We start from the raw sequence: 25,717 nt of genomic DNA on the forward strand, positions 1-25,717 counted from the left end.
TTCCTCCCTGTTTCCAAATTCAGTTGCTTTTTGTTTTTTTTTTTTCCACCAAAAGAAGCACCACCTCTGAATTTAGGCTTAAAACTGCAAAAGCAGGTGAGATTTTTGGTACTGGGCAGCCAGTTTGAGCACTCATTCTGTTGCAATATGCACCTTGCTGGTGAAAAAAGTACAAAACACTTAAAATATCAGCCTAAAACTGAAAGGACTAAAGCCTTCCTCAGACACATTCAGCATTAGGAGAACTGCTCATGTGCTTCTACTTTTCTGGCAGCATGAGATGTAAAATTAAATCCCAGGTATTGATGATTCAGTGTTGGAAGCCTTCAGGATTCTCCTGAGGCTCCTGGGATAGAATCATAGAATCATAGAATTGGCTGGGTTGGAAGGGACCTCAGAGATCATCAAGTCCAACCCTTGATCCACTCCCACTGCAGTTCCGAGCCCATGGCACTCAGTGCCACATCCAGGCTCTTTGGAAAGATCTCCAGACACGGAGAATCCACTACTTCCCTGGGCAGCCCATTCCAATGCCTGATCACCCTCTCCAGAAAGAAATTCTTTCTCATCTCCAACCTAAACCTCCCCTGGCACAACTTGAGACCCTGCCCTCTTGTCTTGCTGAGAGTTGCCTGGGAAAAGAGCCCAACCCCCCCCTGGCTCCAACCTCCTTTCAGGGAGTTGCAGAGAGTGATGAGGTCTCCCCTGAGCCTCCTCTTCTCCAGCCTCAACACCCCCAGCTCCCTCAGCCTCTCCTCACAGGATCTGTGCTCCAGTCCCTTCACCAGCCCAGTTGCCTCCTTTGGACCTGCTCCAGCACCTCAATCTCCTTCCTGAGCTGAGGGGCCCAGAACTGGACACAGGACTCAAGTTGTGGCCTCCCCAGAGCTGAGCACAGGGGCAGAATCCCTTCCCTGGACCTGCTGGCCACGCTGTTCCTGAGCCAGCCCAGGATGCCATTGGCCTTCTTGGCCACCTGGGCACACTGCTGGCTCCTCTTCAGCTTCCTGGCAATCCAGACTCCCAGGTCCCTTTCTGCCACTCTGTGCCCAGCCTGGAGCTCCCCATGGGGTTGTTGTGGCCAAAGTACAGGACCCGGCCCTTGGAATGTTGAACCTCATCCCGTTGGAATCAGCCCAACTCTCCAGTCTGTCCAGGTCCCTCTGCAGAGCCCTCCTGCCTTCCACCTTATCCACACTCCCCCCAGCTTAGTGGGGTGGAGCCTTAGGAAAACCTCACTGCACTTCAAGGACCTGAGTTCCTTCTCTCCTTCTTCAGCCCCATGGGTGCTTTTTGCAGGTGAAAATTCACTGCAAACCCCAGAACTGGGGCTCCCTCAGGGAGTTAACACTCACCAGTGCTGAAAATCCTATTTTCCCTCACCAATAAAGCCTGGGGCCCTGATTTCCTTGCCTTTCCATGGTGTATCAAGGTGGAAATCCAGGAGTGGGAATTAGGAATGAGCACAGGGCAGCTTTCTGTGGTCAGCTACAAAAATCACCTCCAGCTTCAATCCTTGGCTTCTTGAGACAGCTTGAAAAAAGTTTCTTCTCTCCAGGCAGAGCCTGGCATTGATTTTTAGGCTCAGCTCACAACTAGAGCTGACTTTTCTCCCCCTCCTGCAGGAAAACTGTGTCACAGGATGGTAAAAGGCTCCATTTAATGCAAAAGCTGCTGCAGTGACCTGCTAGAGCCACTTGTCACCCTGCCCCAGCTCCAGCCAGCAGGTTGGGATGTGAAGGACACCTTGGCAACTTCTCCTTACCCCAATCACATGGATTTTAATTGGTCTCTCCCTCCCAGTAAGTTTCACAGCATCCTCAAACACATTGAAATTGCTCCTTGACAGGATTGTGATCTTCCCTTCCATGTTGCCTCTCACGTCACCTGCAGGAAGAGATTTCCCAGTTTGCCCATGAGTTTAGGAAGCAGAAATCTAAAATTAGAGATTTTCATAGGAGAGGAGGAGGCTGGGAATGGTTTGGGTTGGAAGGGACCTTCAGGATCATCTCATTCCAAAGCCCTTCCATGGGCAGGGACACCTCCCACCAGCCCAGGGTGCTCCAAGCCCCATCCAACCTGACCTGAGACACTGCCAGGGATGGGGCAGCCACAGCTTCTGGGGGCAACCTGGGCACCCAGGGGCTCAGCACCCTCACCCCAAAGAATCCCTCCCTCCCTCCCTCCCTCCCTCCCTTCCTCTCCAAGAAAAAGAATCCTGGAATGGGTTGGATTGGAAGAGAACTGAAAGCTCAGCTCATTCCAACCCCCCTGCCATGGGCAGGGACACCTCCCTCCCAGATTGCTCCAAGCCCCATCCAACCTGGCTTTCAACACTGCCAGGGATGGGGCAGAGACTCTTTTCCTGGGCAACCTGGTTCTAAAGCTCAGCACCCTCACCCCAAACAAGTTCTCCCTCCCTCCCTCCCTGCCTGCCCAAGATCTCCTCTCCATCTCCCCTCTCCCAGCTGCAAACCCTTCCCCCTCGCAGGGTCCCATCCCTCCAGGCCCTTGTCCCAAGTCCCTCCCCAGCTTTCCTGGAGCCCCTTCAGGCACTGGAAGGTGCTCTAAGGTCTCCCCATTGCAGCCTTCTCTTCTCCAGCCTCAACACCCCCAACTCTCTCAGCCTGGCTCCAGAGCAGAGCTGCTCCAGCCCTCCCAGCAGCTCCAGGGCCTCCTCTGCACTGGCTCCAACAGCTCCGTGTCCTTCTGCTGCTGGGGACCCCAGATCTTGACACAGCTTTACCCCAGGCGGGTCTCTCCTTTCCTTGACCTGATCTTCATAAACCAGGATTAATCCTGAGGATTTCTGTTGATATCCACCAGTTCTGGAAGTCCCAGTCACTGAACAAAGGTGACAGAGGCAAGGACACAACTCACCCTGTTGGTTTCCACCCACTAGTGTCCTATTCCTGATCCTCTTGCAGACATCCAGAATGGTTGCTCCAACATAAGCTATTTCAGGACCAAATCTGAAACTCTACATGGAAACAGCAGGAAAATAAGAACTTCTTGGCACCCAGGAAATTATTAATATATAGAGAACTACAGAATTCCCACCAACCTTCTGGGCAAGGCTTCTCTTAGAAAAAGCACCCAAAATCCCTCTAAATTGTTCCTGGAAATCCTGCTCACTCTCACACCCGAGGCAATAAGATCTGTGCTTTGGGATGGCATTATCAATAGAGGGAAAAATGTCATTTTCAGCCTCTCTACCCCAAGAGCTGCCACTGCCAAGACTCTTTCCCAGGAAGCTGAAGAGATGTGGTACATCTGTCCTGCAGCAGGGCAGGAGATGGAGGTGGTGGGAAAGCAGCCAGGTCCCATATTTTGCTGGGATGCTGGAGATGGGAGAAGCAGAGCAGGGTTGGAGGTTGCTCCTTATTGATTCCTGACCTGTAGAGCTGGGGCCAAGAGCCAAAATGTCATGAGGTCCAAGTCTTAATCAAGAGCCACCAACACTGTGATTAAAAAGCACCAGAGCTTGACTGAGCACAACATCTCCACCACCAAAGAGAAGGGGAAAACCTCCTTACCCCCAAAAAATCCACAAGTGTGGTGGTGCAAGGCTGGTCCTAAGACTTGTCACAAGCTGTGTCACTGCAAATCAAGGCAGTTCCTGCTCCCCTCTGCCTGTCCCAGGCTCATGGCCCTTGGCAAAGGCAGCTCAGAGGGAATTTTGGTGGTTGTAGAATCCTGGAATGGTTTTGGTTGAAAAGGACCTGAAAGTTCATCCAGTTCCAACCCCCTGCATGGGCAGGGACACCTCCCACCAGCCCAGGGGGCTCCAAGCCCCATCCAGCCTGACCTGAGACACTGCCAGGGATAGGGCAGCCACAGCTTCTGGGGGCAACCTGGGCACCCAGGGGCTCAGCACCCTCATCCCAAAGAATTTCTCCCTCCCTCCCTCCCCAAGAAACAGAATCCTGGAATGGGTTGGCTTGGAAGAGAACTGAAAGCTCAGCTCATTCCAACACCCCTGCCATGGGCAGGGACACCTCCCTCCCACATTGCTCCAAGCCCCATCCAACCTGGCTTTGAACACTGCCAGGGATGGGGCAGAGACTCTTTTCCTGGGCAACCTGGTTCTAAAGCTCAGCACCCTCACCCCAAACAAGTTCTCCCTCCCTCCCTCCGTGCCTGCCTGCCCAAGATCTCCTCTCCATCTCCCCTCTCCCAGCTGGAAACCCTTCCCCCTCGCAGGGTCCCATCCCTCCAGGCCCTTGTCCCAAGTCCCTCCCCAGCTTTCCTGGAGCCCCTTCAGGCACTGGAAGGTGCTCTAAGGTCTCCCCATTGCAGCCTTCTCTTCTCCAGCCTCAACACCCCCAACTCTCTCAGCCTGGCTCCAGAGCAGAGCTGCTCCAGCCCTCCCAGCATCAATGTGTTTTTATTTAATGTCAGCACCAGAACAAGTTTCATCTGCTTGATTCTAAGTCCATCTCCCTGCAAGTGACCCCATGTCAGAACCAGTTGGCAACAGGACCTAGGTGAACATTTGCCCTTCTCCACTCATCTGCAGCTGAGAACTAACCCAGAGCAGAAGGGATTTCCTGGAAATAATCCTGATGGAGGTCTCTACCCCAATCCCCATTTTTCAAGCCCAACAACTTCCCTAGTGATGGGATCACTAGGAACCATCATCAGATCTTCATCTCACCTGGGTGAGGTAGTAGATATGGGTGTGAGGCACTGAGTAGAGGGTGTTGACAGCTCCACGGAAAGTGTAGATCTGCTGGTGAGGGTCTCCTACAAGGATTATGCCACAGGTTTGTGACTGCACAATGTCCACGATGGCTGCAGGGAAACAGCAGAGCATGAAGGGGCTGCTCAGCAACCCAGAGGGAATGGTCCAACACCTCCTGTCTCTATGGAGGCTCCTGATGAGCTCTGGTATTTAAGAAGAGGTCTATACTGGAGCAGGAGACAAGTTGGGAAAAGCACAGGGATGAGTGCAGCTGACTGGGACCTCTGCAATGTTCTCCCACACCTCAGAAAGATTTGAGGTCCACTTCAACCTTCAGTACCCTTCAACATTCAATTTACTTTGACCTTCAGTCCCCTGCAACCTTCAATCCATTTTAATTTTCAATCCCTTTCAACTTTCAGTCCCCTTCAGCCCATTTAAACCATCACTCCACTTCAACCTTCAATCTACTTTGACCTTGAGTCCTCTTCAACCTTCAGTTCATTTGAACCTTCAGTTCATTTCAACTTTCAACCCCCTCTGTCCTTCCCAAGGCTCAGGTGCTGGCAGAGCAGTGGCTGTGAGAGCAGAGCCAAACATTTCACCTCCAATCCTGGGGTCAGTTCTGGGCTCCTCATGACCAGGAGGATATTGAGGGGCTGGAGAGTGTCCAGAGAAGGGAATGGAGCTGGGGAACGGGGTGGAAAACAAGTCCAGAGGAGGCCACAAAGATGATCCAGGGGCTGGAGCAGCTCTGCCATGAGGAGAGGCTGAGGAGCTGGGAGTGTTGAGACTCCAGGGGGACCTTAGAGCTGCCCCCCAATCCCTGAAGGGAACCTCCAGGAAGGCTGCAGAGGGACTTTTCAGAAGAGTGTCCAGTGCTAGGAGAAGGGGAAATGGTTTGAAAGTGCAGGAGAAGAGGTTCAGGCTGGAGCTTAGGAAGAAGTTCTTCAGGAGGAGGGTGCTGAGACTCTGGAACAGATTGCACAGAGAAGTTGTGGCTGCCCCCTCCCTGGAGGTGTTCAAGGCCAGGTTGGATGAGGCTTGGAGCAACCTGGGCTGGATGAGAGGTGTCCCTGGGCATGGAGCTTGGAGGAGATGAGCTCTGACCTCCCTTCCCACCTCAGCCCTCTAGGAACATCCAACAATTCAAACCTTTCAACATGACAAGAATTCAAGACCTTTCCTCATCTTTCCAAACACTGCTGTGTTCCACAGAATTGTGACTAAACCTACACCACATGACTGCTGAGAGGACTCAATCAACCCTCAGGCTCTTTTCTTTCAGAGTTTCAAATGAACTTCAAGTTTCAGCTCATCAGGCAAGATGAGATTTAAGGAGTTTTTTGGATGGACAGTAGGAAGACATTCTTGAATTTGAGGGTGGGGAGAGCCTGGCCCAGGTTGTCCAAGGAAGTTGTGGCTGCCCCATCCCTGGCAGTGTCTCAGGTCAGGTTGGATGGGGCTTGGAGCCCCCTGGGTTGGTGGGAGGTGTCCCTGCCCAGGCAGGGGATTGGGACTGGATGAGCTTTGAGGTCCCTTCCAACCCAAACCATTTTGGGATCCTATGAGGAGGGGCTGAGGGACCTGGGGATGTTGAGCCTGGAGCAGAGGAGGCTGAGGGGAAACCTCCTCACTGTCTCCATGTCCCTGGAAGGAGGTTGAAGCCAGGGCTTGGCAACCCAGGTTCCTCAGCCCATCCTGGTCAGATTTGTGCTCTCCAGCCCCTTCCCCAGCTCCATTCCCTTCTCTGGACACTCTCCAGCCCCTCAATCTCCTTCTGCTCCTCAGGTCCTCAGAACTGACCCCAGGATTGGGGGTGCAGCCTCCCCCGTGCCCAGCACAGGGGGACAATCCCTGCCCTGCTCCTGCTGCCCACCCCACTGCTGGTCCCAGCCCAGCCCAGTCAAGATGCTGGTGGCCACCTTGGCCACCTGGCCACACTCTGCCTCATATTCAGCCCCTGGTGACCAAAACCCTCTTCTGATGGAAACTTTCCAGCTGCTCTACCCCAAACCCAGGTCCTGGAGGACTTTTGAGGCTTGGTACGACCCAGTGAATCAGCACATGAGAGGCTTCAGGTCTGGAAGTGAAGGTGAAAGAGCTGCCTGCAAATGGCTCTTGGGTCAGCTTCCAAAGTTGTGTGAGGACAAGAGGGGCTACAGACACACGTGGGGGTGAGGAGAGAGGTAGAAAGCATAGAAAAAACCTTGCACCACCAGCTCCTCTCCTGCTGGACACTTTCCATCTCCTCTGCCCCAACCTGGGGTGTTGAAGAAAACCCTCTGTGTGCACTGCTTAGGAAGGTTCTGGCTCTGTCTCCTTTACCCACTCACCTGGAGGTGACAGGAGGCAGAAATCCTCTGTCTCCACTCACCTGGAGTGCAGTCCTGTGCTTCATCAACAAAGATGGCATCATATCCTGAGAGCTGAGGCTTGCTGAGCTGCCAGAGTTTCAAATACCCTGAAAGAAGAAGGCATGTCAAGGAGATGGCAGTTTTCTCATAATACACCCTGATCTTTAAAACAAATCTCTTTTATTTAATATATATATATATATATATATATGTTTCTGGTCATACTTCTTGCTTGGATAACATTTAGAGGGGTTGGAAAAACCTCTCATGGTCCCAGGTGTTGCTCTGTCTGCCTTGGCTGTAGGAAAGATGAGGGAAAAAAATCCCAAAGCAAAGCATCTGAGTGTGCTGGGGGATGGCAGGTACCCTGATGACTCCACAAACTTTTAATGCACAAAGAAAATGAGAAGGAAGGTGGTTTCCCCCAGAAGAAGCCACCTCTGGCACTGTCTGCAGACATCCTAAGAACCACAGAATGTCAGGGGTGGAAAGGGAGCTCTGGAGATGCCCCAGTGCAACCCCCCTGCCCCAGCAGGATCCCCCAGGGCAGCCCACACAGGAACACAGCCAGGGGGGTTTGGAAAGGCTCCAGAGAAGGAGACTCCACAACCTCTCTGGGCAGCCTGGGCCAGGGCTCCCTCAGCCTCACCCTCAACAACTTTCTCCTCATGCTGAGCTGCAACTTCCTCTCTTCTCCCTTCAACCCAGTCTTCCTTGGCCTCTCCCTGGCCACCCCCAAAAAGAGATTGGCCCTTCCTCTTGCCCCCACCCCTCAGCTACTGATGGACATTCAGCACATCCCCTCTCAGCCTTCTCTTCTCCAGCCTCAACAGCCCCAGGCCTCTCACTCTTTCTTCCCAGCACAGATGCTCAAGTCCCTTCCTCACCCTCCCACCTCTCCCTTGGCCTCTCTCCAGTAGATCCCAGTCTCTCCTCAACTGGGGAGCCCCAAACTGGAGCCAGGATTCGAGGAGGAGGAGGAGGAGGAGGAGGAGGAGGAGGAGGAGGAGGAGGAGGAGGAGGAGGGAGGAGGAGGAGGAGGAGGAGCAGGAGCAGGAGCAGGAGGAGCAGGAGGAGCAGGAGGAGGAGGAGGAGGAGGAGGAGGAGGAGGAGGAGGAGGAGGAGGAGGAGAACCTCCCTGGATCTCCACACAGCACCAGCTGAGGAACATCAAAATTCCCTTTTCTAGAGGAGGAGAGAACCCTCTGAGAAGTGGGTAGCAGACTCTTGTCTTGCTTTCATTTAGAGATTTAGGAGCTGACAAAGCCACTGGAAAGAGATTGGCCCCTTCCTCTTGCCCCCCACCCCTCAGATACTGATGGACATTCAGCACATCCCCTCTCATTAATGAAGAAGCCAGAGGAAAGGACATGGCAGCAGCAGCAAGGAGAAAATACCCATTATTTCTAGGATTTTGTTGCCAGTCACACTCATCTGGGTAGTTCCCCCATTTCCTGAGGAACAAACTCCCAGCCTTTGGGTCTGTTTTGGTGGTAAAACAGGAATTTTAAACTTTTAAATGCACATCCCTGGTGCACAGGCAGAAAGGAGGAGTATGAACCCATTTACAGCTGTTTTTCTGAAGGCATTTGACATCTTCACCCTCTTACCATCACAAGTTATCTTGTATTTCTTCTCTACATCTCCATCCAGCTTCTTCATGTTGTGCCATATGTCCTTTGCCTCTTGGACATTGATCTAGAAATTAAAAGCAGAAGGGTCTGGAGAGACTGTTATGAACAGAAGAAGAGTCCAGGCACAGCAGAACTGGGGAGGCTTTTCTGAAGGAAATATCTGGCAAGAGTTCTATGAAGGAATGATCTTGAAAGGCTTCTCTGAAGTCTCTGAAGCCTTTCTCCCCCTCCTTCTCTCCACCACTGTTTCACTTCTCCTCAACAGAGTCTTTTCCAAATGCAACCTCCCTGAAAAGGACATTTCTTGGGCTCAGCTCTAACCACAGTGTAGTTCAATCCCCTCCAACTTCTGCACTTCATTATCATTATTTTGCTTTTTCTAGATAGGAAGCAAAATCCTTTGAAGTAGTGAATGTTTTCAAGCTCTGTTTCTTCCCTGCCAAAAAGTGACTGCAAATTGGATTTCTGGTGTCAGTGTCAAGACATGCAACCTCTGATCACTTCTCCTTGCAGGAAGGGAGGTTCTGCACTGAGCAGAGACACTGAAAATCTTTCCAGAAATCCATGCAAACAGGGAGAACAAACAGGCCCAGGTTCCTTTGGATTGGTTAAAAAGAAAAAAAAAAAATTGACATTCAGGCCTTAGAATGATAAAATCAGACCAGAAAACTGCAGCCCAGAAACCAAGCAGGTCCTGGGCTGCATCAAAGCAGCAGAGACAGAAAGTCAAGGGAGGGGATTCTCCCCCTCTGCTCTGCTCTGCTGAGGCCCCACCTGGAGCTCTGTGTCCAGTTGTGGAATCCCCAACACCAGAAGGACACAGAGCTCCTGGAAAGTGTCCAGAGCAGAGCCACTCAAATGCTCAGAGGGCTGAGCACCTCCCTGGGAAGCCAGGCTGAGGGCTTGGGGTTGTTCAGTCTGGAGAAGAGGAGGCTCCCAGGTGAGCTTAGAGCAACCTTCCAATATCTGAAGGGGCTCCAAGAAAGCTGGGGGAGGGCTTTGGACACGGGGGGGTAGGGAGAGGAGAAGGGAAATTGGTTAAAACTTGGAGAGAAAGGGGAGATTGAGGTTGGAGATGGGGAGGAACTTCTTGAATTTGAGGGTGGGGAGAGCCTGGCCCAGGTTGTCCAAGGAAGTTGTGGCTGCCCCATCCCTGGCAGTGTCTCAGGTCAGGTTGGATGGGGCTTGGAGCACCCTGGGCTGGTGGGAGGTGTCCCTGCCCATGCAGGGGGTTGGGACTGGATGAGCTTTGAGGTCCCTTCCAACCCAAACCATCCCATGGTTCTATGAATAAGACTGGAAATGACCTGTAAGATCACCAAATCCAACCATCAACCCAACACCACCATGCCAACCAAACCATGTCCTGAAGTGCCATGTCTATATGTTTTTTGAACACAGCTGAAGGACAAATACCCCTAAAATACCAAGAAATGTGGATATTAGAAGGGGATAAGCCTCTTCTAAGCCCTGCAGCCCACATCTTGCTTCACCTCAGGTACTCACTCTCTTTTCTTCTGGAGTAACAAGTTGTCTCACTCCATGAGTGTTTTTGAACCAAACAGGAGTGTGCTCCTCACAGATCTCTTTGTCTGCAGAGGCAAAGAAGTTTTCAAGAGTCTGTGAGACAGTTTTCCCTCTGATGAACAGAGATTGTCCTTTTTGGTTCTGGAGAAGGGAACTGATGGCCAAAACTGACATCTTGGAGAAGTTCAGCTTGCCTTTTTCTTTATATCTGTGCCACAGATGAAAAAAAAATAGAGAGAGACACTGAGCCTGCATGTGAAAAGCCCACTGGAAAAGCAAACTCAGTTTGGCTTCTGGTGCAAATTAACATTGAAGAAAATCTGTGTTATACACCCACTTTGACCTCATAATGGATTATCTGTGAAATCTGCAGATATTGATCAGGTTTTGTGGTTTATGTGTTTTGTAAGGCTTGTGTGTGTGATCTTCAAGGTCCCTCCCAACCCAAAGCATTCAATGACTCTGATAATTCCATGGATCCAAAATCCCCACTCACTGTTTCCCAACGCTCCCAAATGCCAAGGAATGGAAAGTCTTGCAGGTGACATTGCTGGGGAAGACACTTCTGCCCCTCTCTGCAACAGCTTTGTTAAAGGCCACGTAAAGGAAATTCAGATTAGGAAACTTCTCTGCATACTTGACCAAGGTTGAGGTCTTTCCTGTCCCTGAAGAAGAGAAGAAATGAGGAAAAAAAATTATGCATCCAGAGTCAGGAATGAATGAAGCCCCACAGCTCTCCTTGGATTTATTTTCCTCCTCCCTGCAAACTCTTTGCAGCTGAAAGGAATTTATTCAGCCACTCAACTGAAATCAGAAGCTGTGGAGCAAAGCAGCTCTGAAAAAAAAATAAAATTGTAATTTGCAGCCTAAAATATATCATCTTATCATCCCAAAGTCTGATCATCCATGAAGGGACTGGTTCCCTTGAAAGACAGCTTGGGCAATGAAAGGTTAAAACTCTCTTCTGAATGCTTCCTGAGCTCATTGCCCTGGAGGATCTCTCACTGCTGCTGCTCTCCTTCCCCCCACTTTGCTGCAGGACACCTCATGGCAAAAGGGCTTCACCCCTGAAATCCCAACCACCAGAGCCTGAGACAAGGAAATCCTCTGCACATCTCCTCCTCCTGGGCTCCTTTTCAGATCCTCAGCAATGACACAGGTGTCACCCTGGCTGTTCTCACTCCTCCTCCCAGATGGCTCCTGGGCAAAGCAGGGCCCAGCACTGACCAGAGAATCATTTCAGTTGGAAAAGAGCCTGAGGATCAAGTCCAGGCAGAAACCCAGCAGTGCCAAGGCTGGGCTGGGATCAGCAGTGGGGTGGGCAGCAGGAGCAGGGCAGGGATTGTCCCCCTGTGCTGGGCACTGGGGAGGCTGCACCCCCAATCCTGGGGTCAGTTCTGAGGACCTGAGGAGCAGAAGGAGATTGAGGGGCTGGAGAGTGTCCAGAGAAGGGAATGGAGCTGGGGAAGGGGCTGGAGAGCAAGGAGAAGGGATGAAAAGTGAGGAGAAGGGTTTGGAGAAGATGGAGAAGGGGCTGGAAAAGATGGAAAAGGAGCTGGAGAGTAAGGAGAAGTCTTATTTTCCAGTAAGTCTGGAAAGAAAGGAGAAGGCTTGGAGAGAAAGGAGAGGGGTTTGGAGAGAAAGGAGAAGGTCTGGAGAGTAAGGAGTAGGTTCTGGAGAAGATGGAGAAGTGGTTGGAGAGGAAGGAGAAGGTCTGGAGAGCAAGGAGAAAGGATAGAGAGAAAGGAGATGGGATGGAGAGTGAGGAGGAGGCTTGGAGAGAAAGGAGAAGGGGTTGGAGAAAAGGGAGAAGGTTTTATAGAGGATGGAGAAGTGGCTGGGGAAGATGGAGAAGGGTCTGGAGAGCAAGGAGAAGGGGATGGAGATCTTCTGAGGGGGGACTGAGGAGACTGAGAGGAGACCTTCTGACTCTCTGCAACTCCCTGGAAGGAGGTTGGAGCCAGGGGGGTGTTGGTATCCCAAGGAAGAAGTGATAAAACAAGAGGAAATGGCCTCAAGTTGTGCCAGGGGAGATTTAGACTGGATATTAGGAACAATTTCTTCCTGGAAAGAGTTGTTAGGTCCTGGCCCAGTGGTGGAGTCCTCATCCCTGGAGGGGTTTCAAAGCCTGGGTATGTGCAACAAGTTCTTCTCCAAAAGGGTTTTCAGGGCCTGGCCCAGGCTGCTCAGGGCAGGGCTGGAGTCCCCATCATCCCTGGAGGGGTTTCAGAGCCCTGGGGATGTGAGGATGAGGGACATGGGGCAGGGGTGGCCTTGGGCAGTGCTGGGGGAACACTTGGACTCCATGATCTTGAAGATCTTTTCCACCTCCACCACCTCAACCACTAAATCACCTCCTGAGGCCCCACCTCTACCCATTTTTAACCCCTCCAGGGATGCTGACTCCACCCTGGGCAACCTGTTTCAATGCTTCACCACTCTTTCAGTGGAGAAATTTTTCCAATTTGAGGCAATTCCCCCTTTCCAAACAGGTCTCCAAGTGCAGAAGATTTCTTGGCTTGTGTTGCTCCTACAGGGACACCAAACCTCAACACCTCCAAACACCACTGTCCAGTGGCCCATGGACAAAACACTGAAACAGGCTCAGCAGGGGACTAAGCAACACACAGGGGGCTGCTTCTCCTCTCCTGGATTTCCCTGAATTCTGCACAGTTCCTTGGACAGGAGCAGGAGGGATGGAAGGAGAAGAATTAGATGTTAGACCTTTATTCTCACAGCAGAATTTTGGGCTCTTACCTGCAAATGCCATGATCTTCACTATTTGGCCCTGCTCAATTCTGTGATTCAAAATCCTTTGCTGTTCATGGGTCAGCTTTATGTCAGGCCCACAACTAAAACCAGAAAAAAAAACCCAGAGGAAAAGACATTAAGAAAATAAAGCATTCTCCATAAAACAAATAGCTAATGGCAGAAGGAAAGCAGGGAATGATTTGTCCCATCCCACCAGGAGGGAGGTGGCAGTGGAGCAACATGGTTGTCATGTAAATGAGAAAAGAAGGGAAAAAGAAAAGATTGGAGACAGCAAAAATAATCATGGAATGGGTTGGGTTGGAAGGGACATTAAAAATCATCCAGTCCCAACCCCCTGCATGGGCAGGGACACCTCCCACCAGCCCAGGGGGCTCCAAGCCCCATCCAACCTGACCTGAGACACTGCCAGGGATGGGGCAGCCACAGCAATCCTGGGAAATTTATCCCCAGGATAATCTGTGTGAGGGCTGTGCTTGGGTCAGGTTTCTGTCATCTGGGTCCTTTCAGCCCTGTCCCCTTCTGCAGGGTCAGAACCCCCCAAGTGGGTCAGTTAAATCAGCTGATGGAAGGACTGAAGTTCTCCCATCTTTGGGCATCCTGATGGACACTGGATGCAAGGAGATCCAAATGCCCCTGGTTTGTGCAGCTCTGAAACACTCCCTGGAACAGCACTTGGGGCTTTTATAGCTCAGTTGGAGATAGACCCCAAAACCACATTTTCACAGGATCCCAGAATGGTTTGGGTTGGAAGGGATCTCAAAGCTCATCCAGTCCCAACCCCCTGCATGGGCAGGGACACCTCCCACCAGCCCAGGGGGCTCCAAGCCCCATCCAACCTGACCTGAGACACTGCCAGGGATGGGGCAGCCACAACTTCCTTGGACAACCTGGGCCAGGCTCTCCCCACCCTCAAATTCAAGAAGTTCCTCCCCATCTCCAACCTCAATCTCCCCTTTCTCTCCAAGTTTTAACCCATTTCCCTTCTCCTCTCCCTACCCCCCCGTGTCCAAAGCCCTCCCCCAGCTTTCTTGGAGCCCCTTCAGCTATTGGAAGGTTGGGAGAAGGGATGGAGCAGAACAAGGGTTGAATAAATCCTTATGAAACTCAGAGTTTTGTCAACCAAACCCTGCCATGAAATGTTTGCTCCTCCTCCAAGGTTCAGGAAACTCCACAAGGGTCCTTCAGGTTTGGATCACCTAAAATAACCTTACCTGGCCCATAAGTCTTGTCTGCACTGTGATGCCAGGGGGTCTTCTACTCTCTCCATACTCACAGAAGCATTTTCCATCAGATACAAGCAGTAGAAAACGTTGTAATGGATCCTGGGAGAAAGGAGAAAAGGGAAACTGTCACTGAGAAATCAAGAACAAATTAAACATCAGTTGAAGAAGGACTTGCCCTGGGCAGCCTGGGCCAGGCCCTGACAACTCTTCTGGAGAAGAAATTGTTCCACATACCCAATCTAAACCTCCCCTGGCACAACTTGAGGGTGGTTCACCTTGGTTTTTATTACCTGGGAGAAGAGACTGACCCCCCCCTGGCTCCAACCTCCTTCCAGGGAGTTGTAGAGAACAAGAAGGTCTCCTCTCAGCCTCCTCTGCTCCAGGTTCAACACCCCCAGCTCCTTCAGCCCCTCCTCAGAAGATCTCCAGAACCTTCTCCTCACTCTCCATCCTCTTCTCCTTGCTCTCCAGCCCCTTCCCCAGCTCCATTCCCTTCTCTGGACACTCTCCAACCCCTCAATGTCCTTCTGTTTGTGAAGGGCCCAAAAAATCCATTCCAGTTTGCCCTCCCTGGCAGGAAGCATCTCCCCAGGCCTCACCTGTTAGTGATGGAGATGTTCCTGTCTCTCATGGCACACAGCAGGGTGGCTGTGCAGTACAGCAGCTCGGTCACATCCACAACAGAAAGTTTGGAGCAAGGTCTCAGCAGACATCCCAGCAGCTTCTGGATGTCCCTGACACCATCAGAAAAAAGCACCATGACTGCAAGAATGGCCCAGAGCTTCTCAGGCTGGTACAATGACAAGAAAGAGAGAGCAAAAAGCTTTGAGCCTTTAGGAGGAGAAAAACTCTGCTTCAACACTAAAAAAACCCACACAGGCCCTGCTGAGGGGATAAATCATCTTCAGTCACCAGGACCCCATAACACCCCAAGGGGAAAACCTTCAGGTGCAGGAGGGCAGAGATCATGGAATCCTGGAATGGTTTGGGTTGGAAGGGACCTCAAAGCTCATCCAGCCCCAACCCCTGCATGGGCAGGGACACCTCCCACCAGCCCAGGGGGCTCCAAGCCCCATCCAACCTGACCTGAGACACTGCCAGGGATGGGGCAGCCACAGCTTCTGGGGGCAACCTGGGCACCCAGGGGCTCAGCACCCTCACCCCAAAAAATTTCTCCCTCCCTCCTTCCCTCCCCAAGAAATAGAATCCTGGAATGGGTTGGCTTGGAAGAGAACTGAAAGCTCAGCTCATTCCAACCCCCCTGCCATGGGCAGGGACACCTCCCTCCCAGCTTGCTCCAAGCCCCATCCAACCTGGCTTTGAACACTGCCAGGGATGGGGCAGAGACTCTTTTCCTGGGCAACCTGGTTCTAAAGCTCAGCACCCTCACCCCAAACTATTTCTCCCTCCCTCCCTCCCTCCCTCCCTCCCTCCCTGCCCAAGATCTCCTCTCCATCTCCCCTCTTGCAGCTGGAAACCCTTCCCCCTCGCAGGGTCCCATCCCTCCAGGCCCTTGTCCCAAGTCCCTCCCCAGCTTTCCTGGAGCCCCTTCAGGCACTGGAAGGTGCTCTAAGGTCTCCCCATTGCAGCCTTCTCTTCTCCAGCCTCAATACCCCCAACTCTCTCAGCCTGGCTCCAGAGCAGAGCTGCTCCAACCTCTGATCATCTCCAAGAGCTCCATGCCTTTCTTTTTTGGGAATCTCCACAACTGGACACAGAGCTCCAGGTGGGGTCTCAGCAGAGCAGAGCAGAGGGGGAGAATCCCCTCCCTTGACTTTCTGTCTCTGCTGCTTCTGATGCAGCCCAGGACCTGCTTGGTTTCTGGGCTGTAAGCAGACACTGTTGGCCTCATGGTCATCTTGAGATGACCTCAAAGCACCAGCAGTTGTTAAATCTGTTTAATAAAAGAGTTAACAACTGTTGAACCTACCTCCATCCTGCTCTTTAAATGAGGCAGTTTGTTGTTGACACAGATTTCAGCCTTTAAGAAGAGGTGATGACTCCTCAAACACTGGAGGACACCACTGGCATCAACCTTCTGGCCACTAGGAATGGCAGACACACACCTGGGCAGAAAAGGGAGTTTGTTCTCAGAGGAAATAATGTCTTCTCCAAAGTACCCTCAACCTGGCTGCAGTTAAGTGGAACTGACACCTCCCCGGGATGCTGGATGGTGCTGAACTTGGATTTCCAACCCTAATTCCTGTTCACCAAGAGGTTCTGCTTAAGGGAATTGGGATCATGGAGTGATTTGGGTTGGAAGGGACCTCAAAGCTCATCCAGTCCCAACCCCCTGCATGGGCAGGGACACCTCCCACCAGCCCAGGGGGCTCCAAGCCCCATCCAACCTGACCTGAGACACTGCCAGGGATGGGGCAGCCACAGCAATCCAAATAAAATGGGAAATTTATCCCCAGGATAATCTGTGTGAGGGCTGTGCTTGGGTCACTTTTCTGTCATCTGGGTCCTTTCAGCCCTTTCCCCTTCTGCAGGGTCAGAACCCCCCAAGTGGGTCAGCTAAATCAGCTGATGGAAGGACTGAAGTTCTCCCATCTTTGGGCATCCTGATGGACACTGGATGCAAGGAGATCCAAATGCCCCTGGTTTGTGCAGCTCTGAAACACTCCCTGGAACAGCACTTGGGGCTTTTATATTTTCACAAAATCCCAGAATGGTTTGGGTTGGAAGGGACCTCAAAGCTCATCCAGTCCCAACCCCCTGCATGGGCAGGGACACCTCCCACCAGCCCAGGCTGCTCCAAGCCCCATCCAACCTGACCTGAGGCACTGCCAGGGATGAGGCAGCCACAACTTCTATGGTTCAGCACCCTTATAGTGAAGGTTTGGAACAACCTGGACCTTTCCAGCCAAAACCACTCTGTGATTTTAGGATCCCTTTTCCCTTGCTATCAAAATCATAAAAACAGCAGAAGGGATGTTGGGAGGCAGCTGCTCAAAGCAGGGTTGACCTCAACATTTGGTGATCTGTGATTTTGTTTGGAGATTTGTCCTGCTCAGGTCCAATCATCTCCAAGGATGAAGATTCCTCCCTGGGTCAGTGTTTGGCCACTCTCCTAATATCTAACTGGATTTCCTATTGCCTCTTGTCCTCTCCCCATGCATCTGCAAGAAGTTTGGCATCATGCTCCCTACAACCCCCCATGAGGCAGCAATTAGCTCCCCTTTCCCCCTTGTTTTCTCCAAATTTCACTTGTACATCACATGTAGGAGAGGGAAGGGTTTTTAACCTATTTCTAGAACCCTATCACTGATTTCTACTGTTCCTCCCTCATCTCCCCACCTCTTTGGAAGACAAACCCACTTCTCTCCTGGCAATTCACAGGATAAAATGACAGAAGACCCAAAGGAAGGAAGCTCTGAGGATCTACAGGTATAAATTCAAGTGTTGAAGTGGACTCACCTGATCAGCCCCAACACACACTCTTCATGCTCCTTTGTTATCCCAAAAACCTGGCAGATCTGCTCAACCCTCTGCAGGGCTGTGTCCTCCTTCATCAGGTACTGATGGTAGAGCTTCTTCCAAGGAATGAACTGGAATGGGAAGAACATACCCCCAAGGTTTACCCCCAGCACTGGAAAATAGGTTTCTTCTGGCAAGAAACTCATCAATGGGAGTTCCAGAAATAATCTGGAATTCAAAATGTCCCTGCAGCTCGATGGAAAAAGGTGCCTGGTGTGAGATCATAGAACCAGCATACAATGGGTGAGGTTGAAAGGGACCTCAGAGATCATGCCCAGGGTGGTGGTGGAGTTGCCATCCCTGGAGGTGTTTAAAAGCCCTGGAGATGTGGTGCTGAGGGCCATGGATTAAGTAAGTTAGGTTCTGGTTGGGCTTGACTATCTTAAAGGTCTTTTCCAACCCAAACAATTCTGTGATTCTGGGATCTCCTCCAAGCTCCACTCCTCTCATCCAGCCCAGGTTGCTCCAAGCCTCATCCAACCTGGCCTTGAACACCTCCAGGGAGGGGGCAGCCACAACTTCTCTGTTGTGGCAATCTGTTCCAGAGTCTCAGCACCCTCCTCCTGAAGAACTTCTTCCTAAGCTCCAGCCTGAACCTCTTCTCCTGCACTTTCAAACCATTTCCCCTTCTCCTAGCACTGGACACTCTTCTGAAAAGTCCCTCTGCAGCCTTCCTGGAGGTTCCCTTCAGGGATTGGGGGGCAGCTCTAAGGTCCCCCTGGAGTCTCAACAATCTCAGCTCCTCAGCCTCTCCTCATAGAAATAGGGAAGGAAAGAGTGGAAAGAAATAATTGATCCTCATCACCTGCAAACTTGTCTAGAAAAAGCTGTTTTTTCCTAGAACAAGAGGCGTAGAGGACACTGGTTCTGTTTCAAACACCAAAGTACAGAAGGAATGAAAAGACTTAGAATCATGGAATGATTTGGGTTGGAAGGAACCTTAAAGGTGGCAGTGTTTGGGAAAGGGATTAGAGAACCTGAGCTGGTGGGAGGTGTCCCTGCCCATGCAGGGGGTTGGGACTGGAGGAGCTTGAAGGTCATTTCCAACCCAAACCATTCCCTGATTCTAAGCAGCCACAGGACTAAGACAAAACAGCAGCAGAAGAAGGCAGAGGCTCAAATGAAGATCACAAAGTCCTTACCAGTGGATCCCTGACTATCTCCCTCCAGCAGTGACACACCAGGCTCAGGTTCTGATAGAGATCAGTCACTGGGAGGAAAGCAAAGATGTTCCTCAGGACTTCAAGAGGCAGCTCCTCAATACTTCCCTGAGGCACCTCCCAGTTCCGAGTCCCCAGGAGTCCATAGTGTGCATCAGGGATTGGTTCAATTTCCATATCATCAAGTTCCTGCTTGATCTGGCTTGGATCTGGAGGAATCACCACTGGCTTCTCCTCAGGGTCACCCCACAAATCATGCTCTAGCTTGTGAACCCCTGCAGATGCAGTGGATGAAGTCCATTTTCTGGGTTTTTTCCTGGGAGCTGGTACAAAGTCCTCATCCTCTAGGAAGGAGCAGGAATCCCTGGTGGTCTCCATCCCCCTGGAGACCCTGCTGAAGGAATTATCAGGTTCAATAAAGAGGGGATTCAGTGCCTCTTCTTTGAGTTCACTGCTCTTCCAACGAGGACCTACTTGCTGGCTCTGAGAGATCCTGAAGTAATCACTGATGTTCTTCTGGTGGCTTTGGGCTGCAGGAAGAGGAAGAGCAGGAGAAGAGTCAGCAGGAAGAAGTGCAAAGGAAACTGCTCCCAACAAGGAGAGCAGAGGCACCAGAGGCTGTGTAAGGTGTTGGTAGTTTTTGCCAGGGGGTTCCTCACAGCTGTATGAGCTCCAAATGAACCCTTCTGCTTCTCTGACAACTTATGGAAGTCAGGAGAATGGCACTGATCTCTGTCCACATAACCTGGGTGCTCTCAAGGTCCATCTGACATCTCCTCTGCCTTTAGAAGAAGATAATGTGGTCCATGCAACAGCCTCAGAGATCAGCAGCACTGAACCACACAGCACAGCAGCTGCATCTTAGCCCAGAAACACAGCTGCAGAATGAATTCTGTGGGAGATCTTTGTCCTGGTTTGGGCCAGGAGAAAGGGGATTTTCTGGCTTGTGCTTTTGCTTTCAGCTCAGTCTCTTGTCAGGAGCTGCACTTGCTGAAATTCACAGCAAGTTTCTCAGCAGTGTCTGCTGCTGGGACTGATCCCACTCCATGGTTAGAGTTACTGCTGGAGAATGGGCTGCCAGAGCCAAGGACACTGCTCAGCTCTGAGCAACATTTGGCCCTCCAAAGGAGAAAAGGAGTCAAGAGGTCCCACCTGAACCCTCCTGTGGGGAGGAACAGACAAGAGAAATGACCAGAATTGACCAAACAGAGGATTCCATCCCATACACCTCATCCTCAGGAGAAATTGGAGGGATCCCCAGGCTCAAACCCCTTCCTGCTTCCCCTTCTTCCCCTCTCCCTCTTTGCTTCAGCATCCTGGGAGGATTCCATCCCTTCCTCTGCCTCTGCTCCTGATCCATCCCAGCCTGAATCTGTGTGTTCCTGCCTCCAGCTCCCAACTGCTCCTGAGCCCAGGATTCCAGCCTGGACTTTCCCAGGGCTGCCCTGCAGCCTCAGTGGGGATGGGAGAGTTCTTGGGGGAAAGGGGGGAGGAACCTGGGATCAATTTTCCTGTAGATTTGTATAGATTGAGTCATTTTTCCTATTTCTCATTCCTGTTCCATTCAAGCTGTGTAGTTTAGTTCCCAACCCATCAGTCTCTCTCCCTTATTCTCTCTCCTTTCTTTATCAGGGAGGGGAGGGGGATTAACAGAGAGAATCTGTTATTTGGTTTAATTGCCAGGGCAGTGTTAAACCCTGACATCTTTCCATTAGGAATTAAAACCAGGAAGGAAACAAAACAGAAGACCTGAGCTGTGGTTTGCCTCAGGCTGAGGCTGGGCTTCCAACCTGTTGTTGGTTCTTGTTAACCCAGAGAATAAGAATCAAAGAACCACAAAATTCCAGCTGGGAAGGGACCTCCAGGATCAGCTGCTCCAACCCTTCTCATGTTATTGTTGATCTGAGATGTCCCAGCACACACTGAGCTGAGACTTCAAACTTCCCAAAGTGGGGGAATCCACCCTGGGAGACCATTCCAATGTCTGACTGTCCTCAGAGGGAAAATTTTTCTTCTTGTGTCCAATTGGAATCTCCCCAGGAGCAACTTGTGCCCATTGCCCCTTGTCCATGGGATTCCTTGTACACAGGGAGTCTCCATCTCCTTTGGACCTCACCTTGAAGTTCTGGGCCATGGTAATGAGGTCTCCCCTGAGCTGAACAGACCCAGTTTTCTCATCTGGGAAAGAAGAACTCTAAAGATTTAAAAAAAAAACTAAAGATTAAATCTTAATCTGAAGATTTAGAAATCTAGCAGGGTTTAACTTCTGCTCTGCAGTGTGAGGAGGTCACTGAGCCTCCAGCAGGCTGCTCCCACCAGAAGGTAACAGAGATCAAGGCCTTTCAGAGGACAAACAGACATTTCTTGCCAGGTATTTGCTGGCTACAACATCAGACAGCACTGGAGATGATAAAGGAAACCCAAAACTTGGCAAGAGGTTGATTTCAGCACACAGTCCATGTGGGACAGAGACTGAACCTCGCAGCACTGATTGTACTCATCCTAAACTCCTTCTATCCTGCAAAATACCCCAGAATCATGGAATAATTTGGGTTGGAAGGGACCTCTCTACCTCATCAGCTTGAATATCTCCAGGGATGAGGCCTCAACCACCTCCCTGGGCAACCTCTGGTAAAGAACTTGCTCCTAACATCCACTCTAAATCTGCTCTTCCCTAATTTAGGTTAAAACCTTCTCTAATTTAAGATAGGATTTTCTCTAATTTCAGCTTAGCTAAGAGGCAACCTGAGTAGACAAAACAAAAAAGTCCCAGGTACTGATTTTAATGTCTTTTAGTTGTGGATTCCCCTGAAGGGAAAGTTTAAAGGTCTTATTTGCAAGAAAGAAAATTTGCTTAGAAAGTAAAACTTCTGTGCTCAAGTCTGAGTCCAACACTAAACCCTGCAGCATCAAACCTTGTACAGGTTGGGGTTTTTTTACATGGTAAAAAGTTGGGCTTTTTTTTTTTGAAGTGAGATAAAGACATTGCTGAGTTGAAAATGGAAAAGCAAAGCATGAATATGAGCACAGAGTCAAAGAACCTTCTGCTTCATCTGCCTCACCAGATGCCAGCTCACCCCAGAGTACAGAGAGAGCTCCAAGATAAGTGGTAATGATTTAAAACTTGAAAAGGGGGAGATTGAGGTTGGAGATGGGGAGGAAATTCTTGAATTTGAGGGTGGGGAGAGCCTGGCCCAGGTTGTCCAAGGAAGTTGTGGCTGCCCCATCCCTGGCAGTGTCTCAGGTCAGGTTGCATGGGGCTTGGAGCCCCCTGGGCTGGTGGGAGGTGTCCCTGCCCTTGCAGGGGGTTGGAACTGGGTGTTCCTTAAGGTCTCTCCCAACCCAAACCATTCCACAATTCCATCAGCTTCAAAGGAGGCAAATGCAGGAGGACCTGGATGTTTTAAATGCTCCAGCTTTGTGAGGACATCACCTCAACAGCAAGATTGGGTTTGAGTTGGTCTCTAAAATGCACTCAACCCAGGAGGTATAAAACCCAATGGGATATTTTTTTTCCTCCATGCCAAACAGTTGCAGCCCCGTGGCAGAACTCCCTTGTTCTGAGGGGGAGTTTGAAAGGAAGGATTTTGACTGAAGAACTGAGGCACCAAAACTGTCAGCAGAGTTTCACAAGGATTCATTCAAACCCTTGTTCTGCTCCTTGACTTCTCCCAACCTTCCAATATCTGAAGGGGCTCCAAGAAAGCTGGGGGAGGGCTTTGGACACAGGGGGGTAGGGAGAGGAGAAGGGAAATGGGTTAAAACTTGGAGAGAAAGGGGAGATTGAGGTTGGAGATGAGGAGGAAATTCTTGAATTTGAGGGTGGGGAGAGCCTGGCCCAGGTTGTCCAAGGAAGTTGTGGCTGCCCCATCCCTGGCAGTGTCTCAGGTGAGGTTGGATGGGGCTTGGAGCCCCCTGGGCTGGTGGGAGGTGTCCCTGCCCATGCAGGGGGTTGGGACTGGAGGAGCTTTGAGGTCTCTTCCAACCCAAACCAATCCACCAATTTGATGCCTCTGTGACAATCCTCACCCTGCTCCTGACTCTGTTCCCAGATCCCAACCCAAAGTCCATCTCTCTGCAGGGAGAGGGAAAGACAAAACCTGGGCTTGAGAAGGGAGAGGAGAACACACAGATAAATGAGGAGTGGCAAATCCTTATTCAAGCCACCTGCTCCTCGTGGCCCAGCCTGAAACATCAAATAAAAACTCATCAGTTATTTTTTTCATCCTCAGGTCAAGCACAAGGAGGCAGCTGCAGCCATTTCCCCCAGGGCTGGGACTGTCACTGCTGATGAGCAGAGGGAGGTGGGGAAGCAGCTACTGAAGAGCTGGAGGTGTAATGAGAAGGGGAGTCTCCTCACCCCCACGTGTGTCTGTAGCCCCTCTTGTCCTCACACAACTTTGGAAGCTGACCCAAGAGCCATTTGCAGGCAGCTCTTTCACCTTCACTTCCAGACCTGAAGCCTCTCATGTGCTGATTCACTGGGTCGTACCAAGCCTCAAAAGTCCTCCAGGACCTGGGTTTGGGGTAGAGCAGCTGGAAAGTTTTCCATCAGAAGAGGATTTTGGTCACCAGGGGCTGAATATGGGGCAGAGTGTGGCCAGGTGGCCAAGGTGGCCACCAGCATCCTGACTGGGCTGGGCTGGGACCAGCAGTGGGGTGGGCAGCAGGAGCAGGGCAGGGATTGTCCCCCTGTGCTGGGCACTGGGGAGGCTGCACCCCCAATCCTGGGGTCAGTTCTGGGGACCTGAGGAGCAGAAGGAGATTGAGGGGCTGGAGAGTGTCCAGAGAAGGGAATGGAGCTGGGGAAGGGGCTGGAGAGCAAGGAGAAGGGGATGGAGAGTATGGAGGAGGGGATGGAGAAGATGGAGAAGGGGTTGGAGAGGAAGGAGAAGGTCTGGAAAGTAAGGAGTAGGTTCTGGAGAAGACAGAGAAGGGGTTGGAAAGGAAGAAGGTCTGGAGAGCAAGGAGGTCTGGAGAGGAAGGAGGAGGGTCTGGAGAAGATGGAGAAGGAGCTGGAGTAAGGAGAAGGTTCTGGAGAACTTGTGAGGAGATGAAGGATCTGAAGGTGTTGAGCTTGGAGCTGAGGAGGCTGAGAGGAGACCTTCTGACTCTGCAACTCCCTGAGAGGAGGTTGGAGCCAGGGGGGTGTTGGTCTCCCAAGGAAGAAGTGATAAAACAAGAGGAAATGGCCTGAAGTTGCTCCAGGGGAGGTTTAGGTTGGAGCTGGGGAACAATTTCTCCCTGGAAAGGGTTGTCAGGGCCTGGCCCAGGCTGCTCAGGGCAGGGCTGGAGTCCCCATCCCTGAAGATATTAAAAAACTGTGTGGATGTGGCACTTCAGGACATGGTTAAGTTGTTGTGGTGGTGCTGGACTTGATGATCTTTTCCAACCTTCACAATTCTATGATTATTATTTAATAAGTATCCTAAAGAGCATCTTGAATCAGGAGTCACATCATGAGCAGCACCCAACTGCAGAGGCTGCAGAGCTCCTCAGGGAGAGCAAGCTCTGACAGCTCAAAGACCTGGAGGCACTTCTGGTGTGAGAAAAGCCTAAAACACCCCCAAAAAGGCAAACACACTGCCCCCCCAGAGCTGAGGACTCAAAGGTCTCACTTTTTTCTTCCCCCCTGACCTAGCAGAGACAGAGATGAAGCCCAGATCTGCCACACACCACTCTAAAACCATCCACTTTCTTCCATTTCCACTCCCCTCACCTGGAATCACTCTCCCATGGGGTGCACAACACCCTCTTGTTCTTCCACATCCCCATTTGTCCACCCCCAAATCCCTGAAAACCTTCACATCATTCCCAATCCCTCTACCTCTTTGATGTCTCCGTGTGTGGGGGGTGGGATGGAGGCCCCTGTTGATGTCTCTTCTGTTTTGCTGCCGACTCAAGGGCTGTGTCAGGGAGGGAGAACCTTCTGCAAGAGCTTGGCAGTCCCTGGCCATGAGGTGTCTTTTCTTGAACATCTTCACTGCTTTGGCAACATGCAAAAACAAAAGAAAAAAAAGAAAGACCCTAAAAATCCTGTTAGGAAACAACAATATCCAATCCAACCCTCTAACAGAGAAACCTTGGGAGGAACCCAGCTGTGGCTGCCCCATCCCTGGCAGTGTCTCAGGTCAGGTTGGATAGGGATTGGAGCACCCTGGGCTGGTGGGAGGTGTCCCTGCCCATGCAGGGGTTGGGACTGGATGAGCTTTGAGGTCCCTCCCAATCCAGAGCAGTGTGTAATCCCATGGGTGTTGAGGCTGGAGAAGAGAAGGCTGCAATGGGGAGACCTTAGAGCACCTTCCAGTGCCTGAAGGGGCTCCAGGAAAGCTGGGGAGGGACTTGGGACAAGGGCCTGGAGGGATGGGACCCTGCGAGGGGGAAGGGTTTCCAGCTGCAAGAGGGGAGATGGAGAGGAGATCTTGGGCAGGCAGGGAGGGAGGGAGGGAGAACTTGTTTGGGGTGAGGGTGCTGAGCTTTAGAACCAGGTTGCCCAGGAAAAGAGTCTCTGCCCCATCCCTGGCAGTGTTCAAAGCCAGGTTGGATGGGGCTTGGAGCAATCTGGGAGGGAGGTGTCCCTGCCCATAGCAGGGGGGTTGGAATCAGCTGAGCTTTCAGTTCTCTTCCAAGCCAACCCATTCCAGGATTCTATTTCTTGGGGAGGGAGGGAGGGAGAAATTCTTTGGGGTGAGGGTGCTGAGCCCCTGGGTGCCCAGGTTTCCCAGGGAAGCTGTGGCTGCCCCATCCCGGGCAGTGTCTCAGGTCAGGTTGGATGGGGCTTGGAGCCCCCTGGGCTGGTGGGAGGTGTCCCTGCCCATGCAGGGGTTGGGACTGGATGAGCTTTGAGGTCCCACCCAACCCAGAGCAGTGTGTAGTACCA

General features: G+C 51.4%; 1 protein-coding gene across 2 annotated transcripts in view; it reads right to left on the minus strand.

The window, feature by feature from the left end:
• FBH1 (F-box DNA helicase 1) overlaps positions 1-25,717 on the minus strand; it is a 37,749-nt gene that overhangs the window by 11,632 nt on the left and 400 nt on the right. The window contains exons 2-15 of one of the 2 annotated variants that reach the window (XM_030469517.1): positions 24,665-24,823; positions 18,820-19,367; positions 17,618-17,748; positions 16,128-16,263; positions 14,797-14,987; positions 14,186-14,296; positions 12,960-13,054; positions 10,699-10,867; positions 10,182-10,410; positions 8,652-8,739; positions 7,062-7,148; positions 4,658-4,794; positions 2,881-2,980; positions 1,766-1,887 (exon numbers count right to left, since the gene is read on the minus strand). In XM_030469517.1, coding sequence (XP_030325377.1) covers positions 1,766-1,887; positions 2,881-2,980; positions 4,658-4,794; positions 7,062-7,148; positions 8,652-8,739; positions 10,182-10,410; positions 10,699-10,867; positions 12,960-13,054; positions 14,186-14,296; positions 14,797-14,987; positions 16,128-16,263; positions 17,618-17,748; positions 18,820-19,367; positions 24,665-24,815 — 2,295 coding nt within the window. In that variant the 5' untranslated portion in view covers positions 24,816-24,823. The remainder of the gene's footprint in view (positions 1-1,765; positions 1,888-2,880; positions 2,981-4,657; positions 4,795-7,061; positions 7,149-8,651; positions 8,740-10,181; positions 10,411-10,698; positions 10,868-12,959; positions 13,055-14,185; positions 14,297-14,796; positions 14,988-16,127; positions 16,264-17,617; positions 17,749-18,819; positions 19,368-24,664; positions 24,824-25,717) is intronic. The other variant, XM_030469516.1, reaches the window with a different exon arrangement.

The sequence above is a fragment of the Calypte anna genome, chromosome 1, assembly GCF_003957555.1.
Source record: "Calypte anna isolate BGI_N300 chromosome 1, bCalAnn1_v1.p, whole genome shotgun sequence".
Taxonomy (NCBI): domain Eukaryota; kingdom Metazoa; phylum Chordata; class Aves; order Apodiformes; family Trochilidae; genus Calypte; species Calypte anna.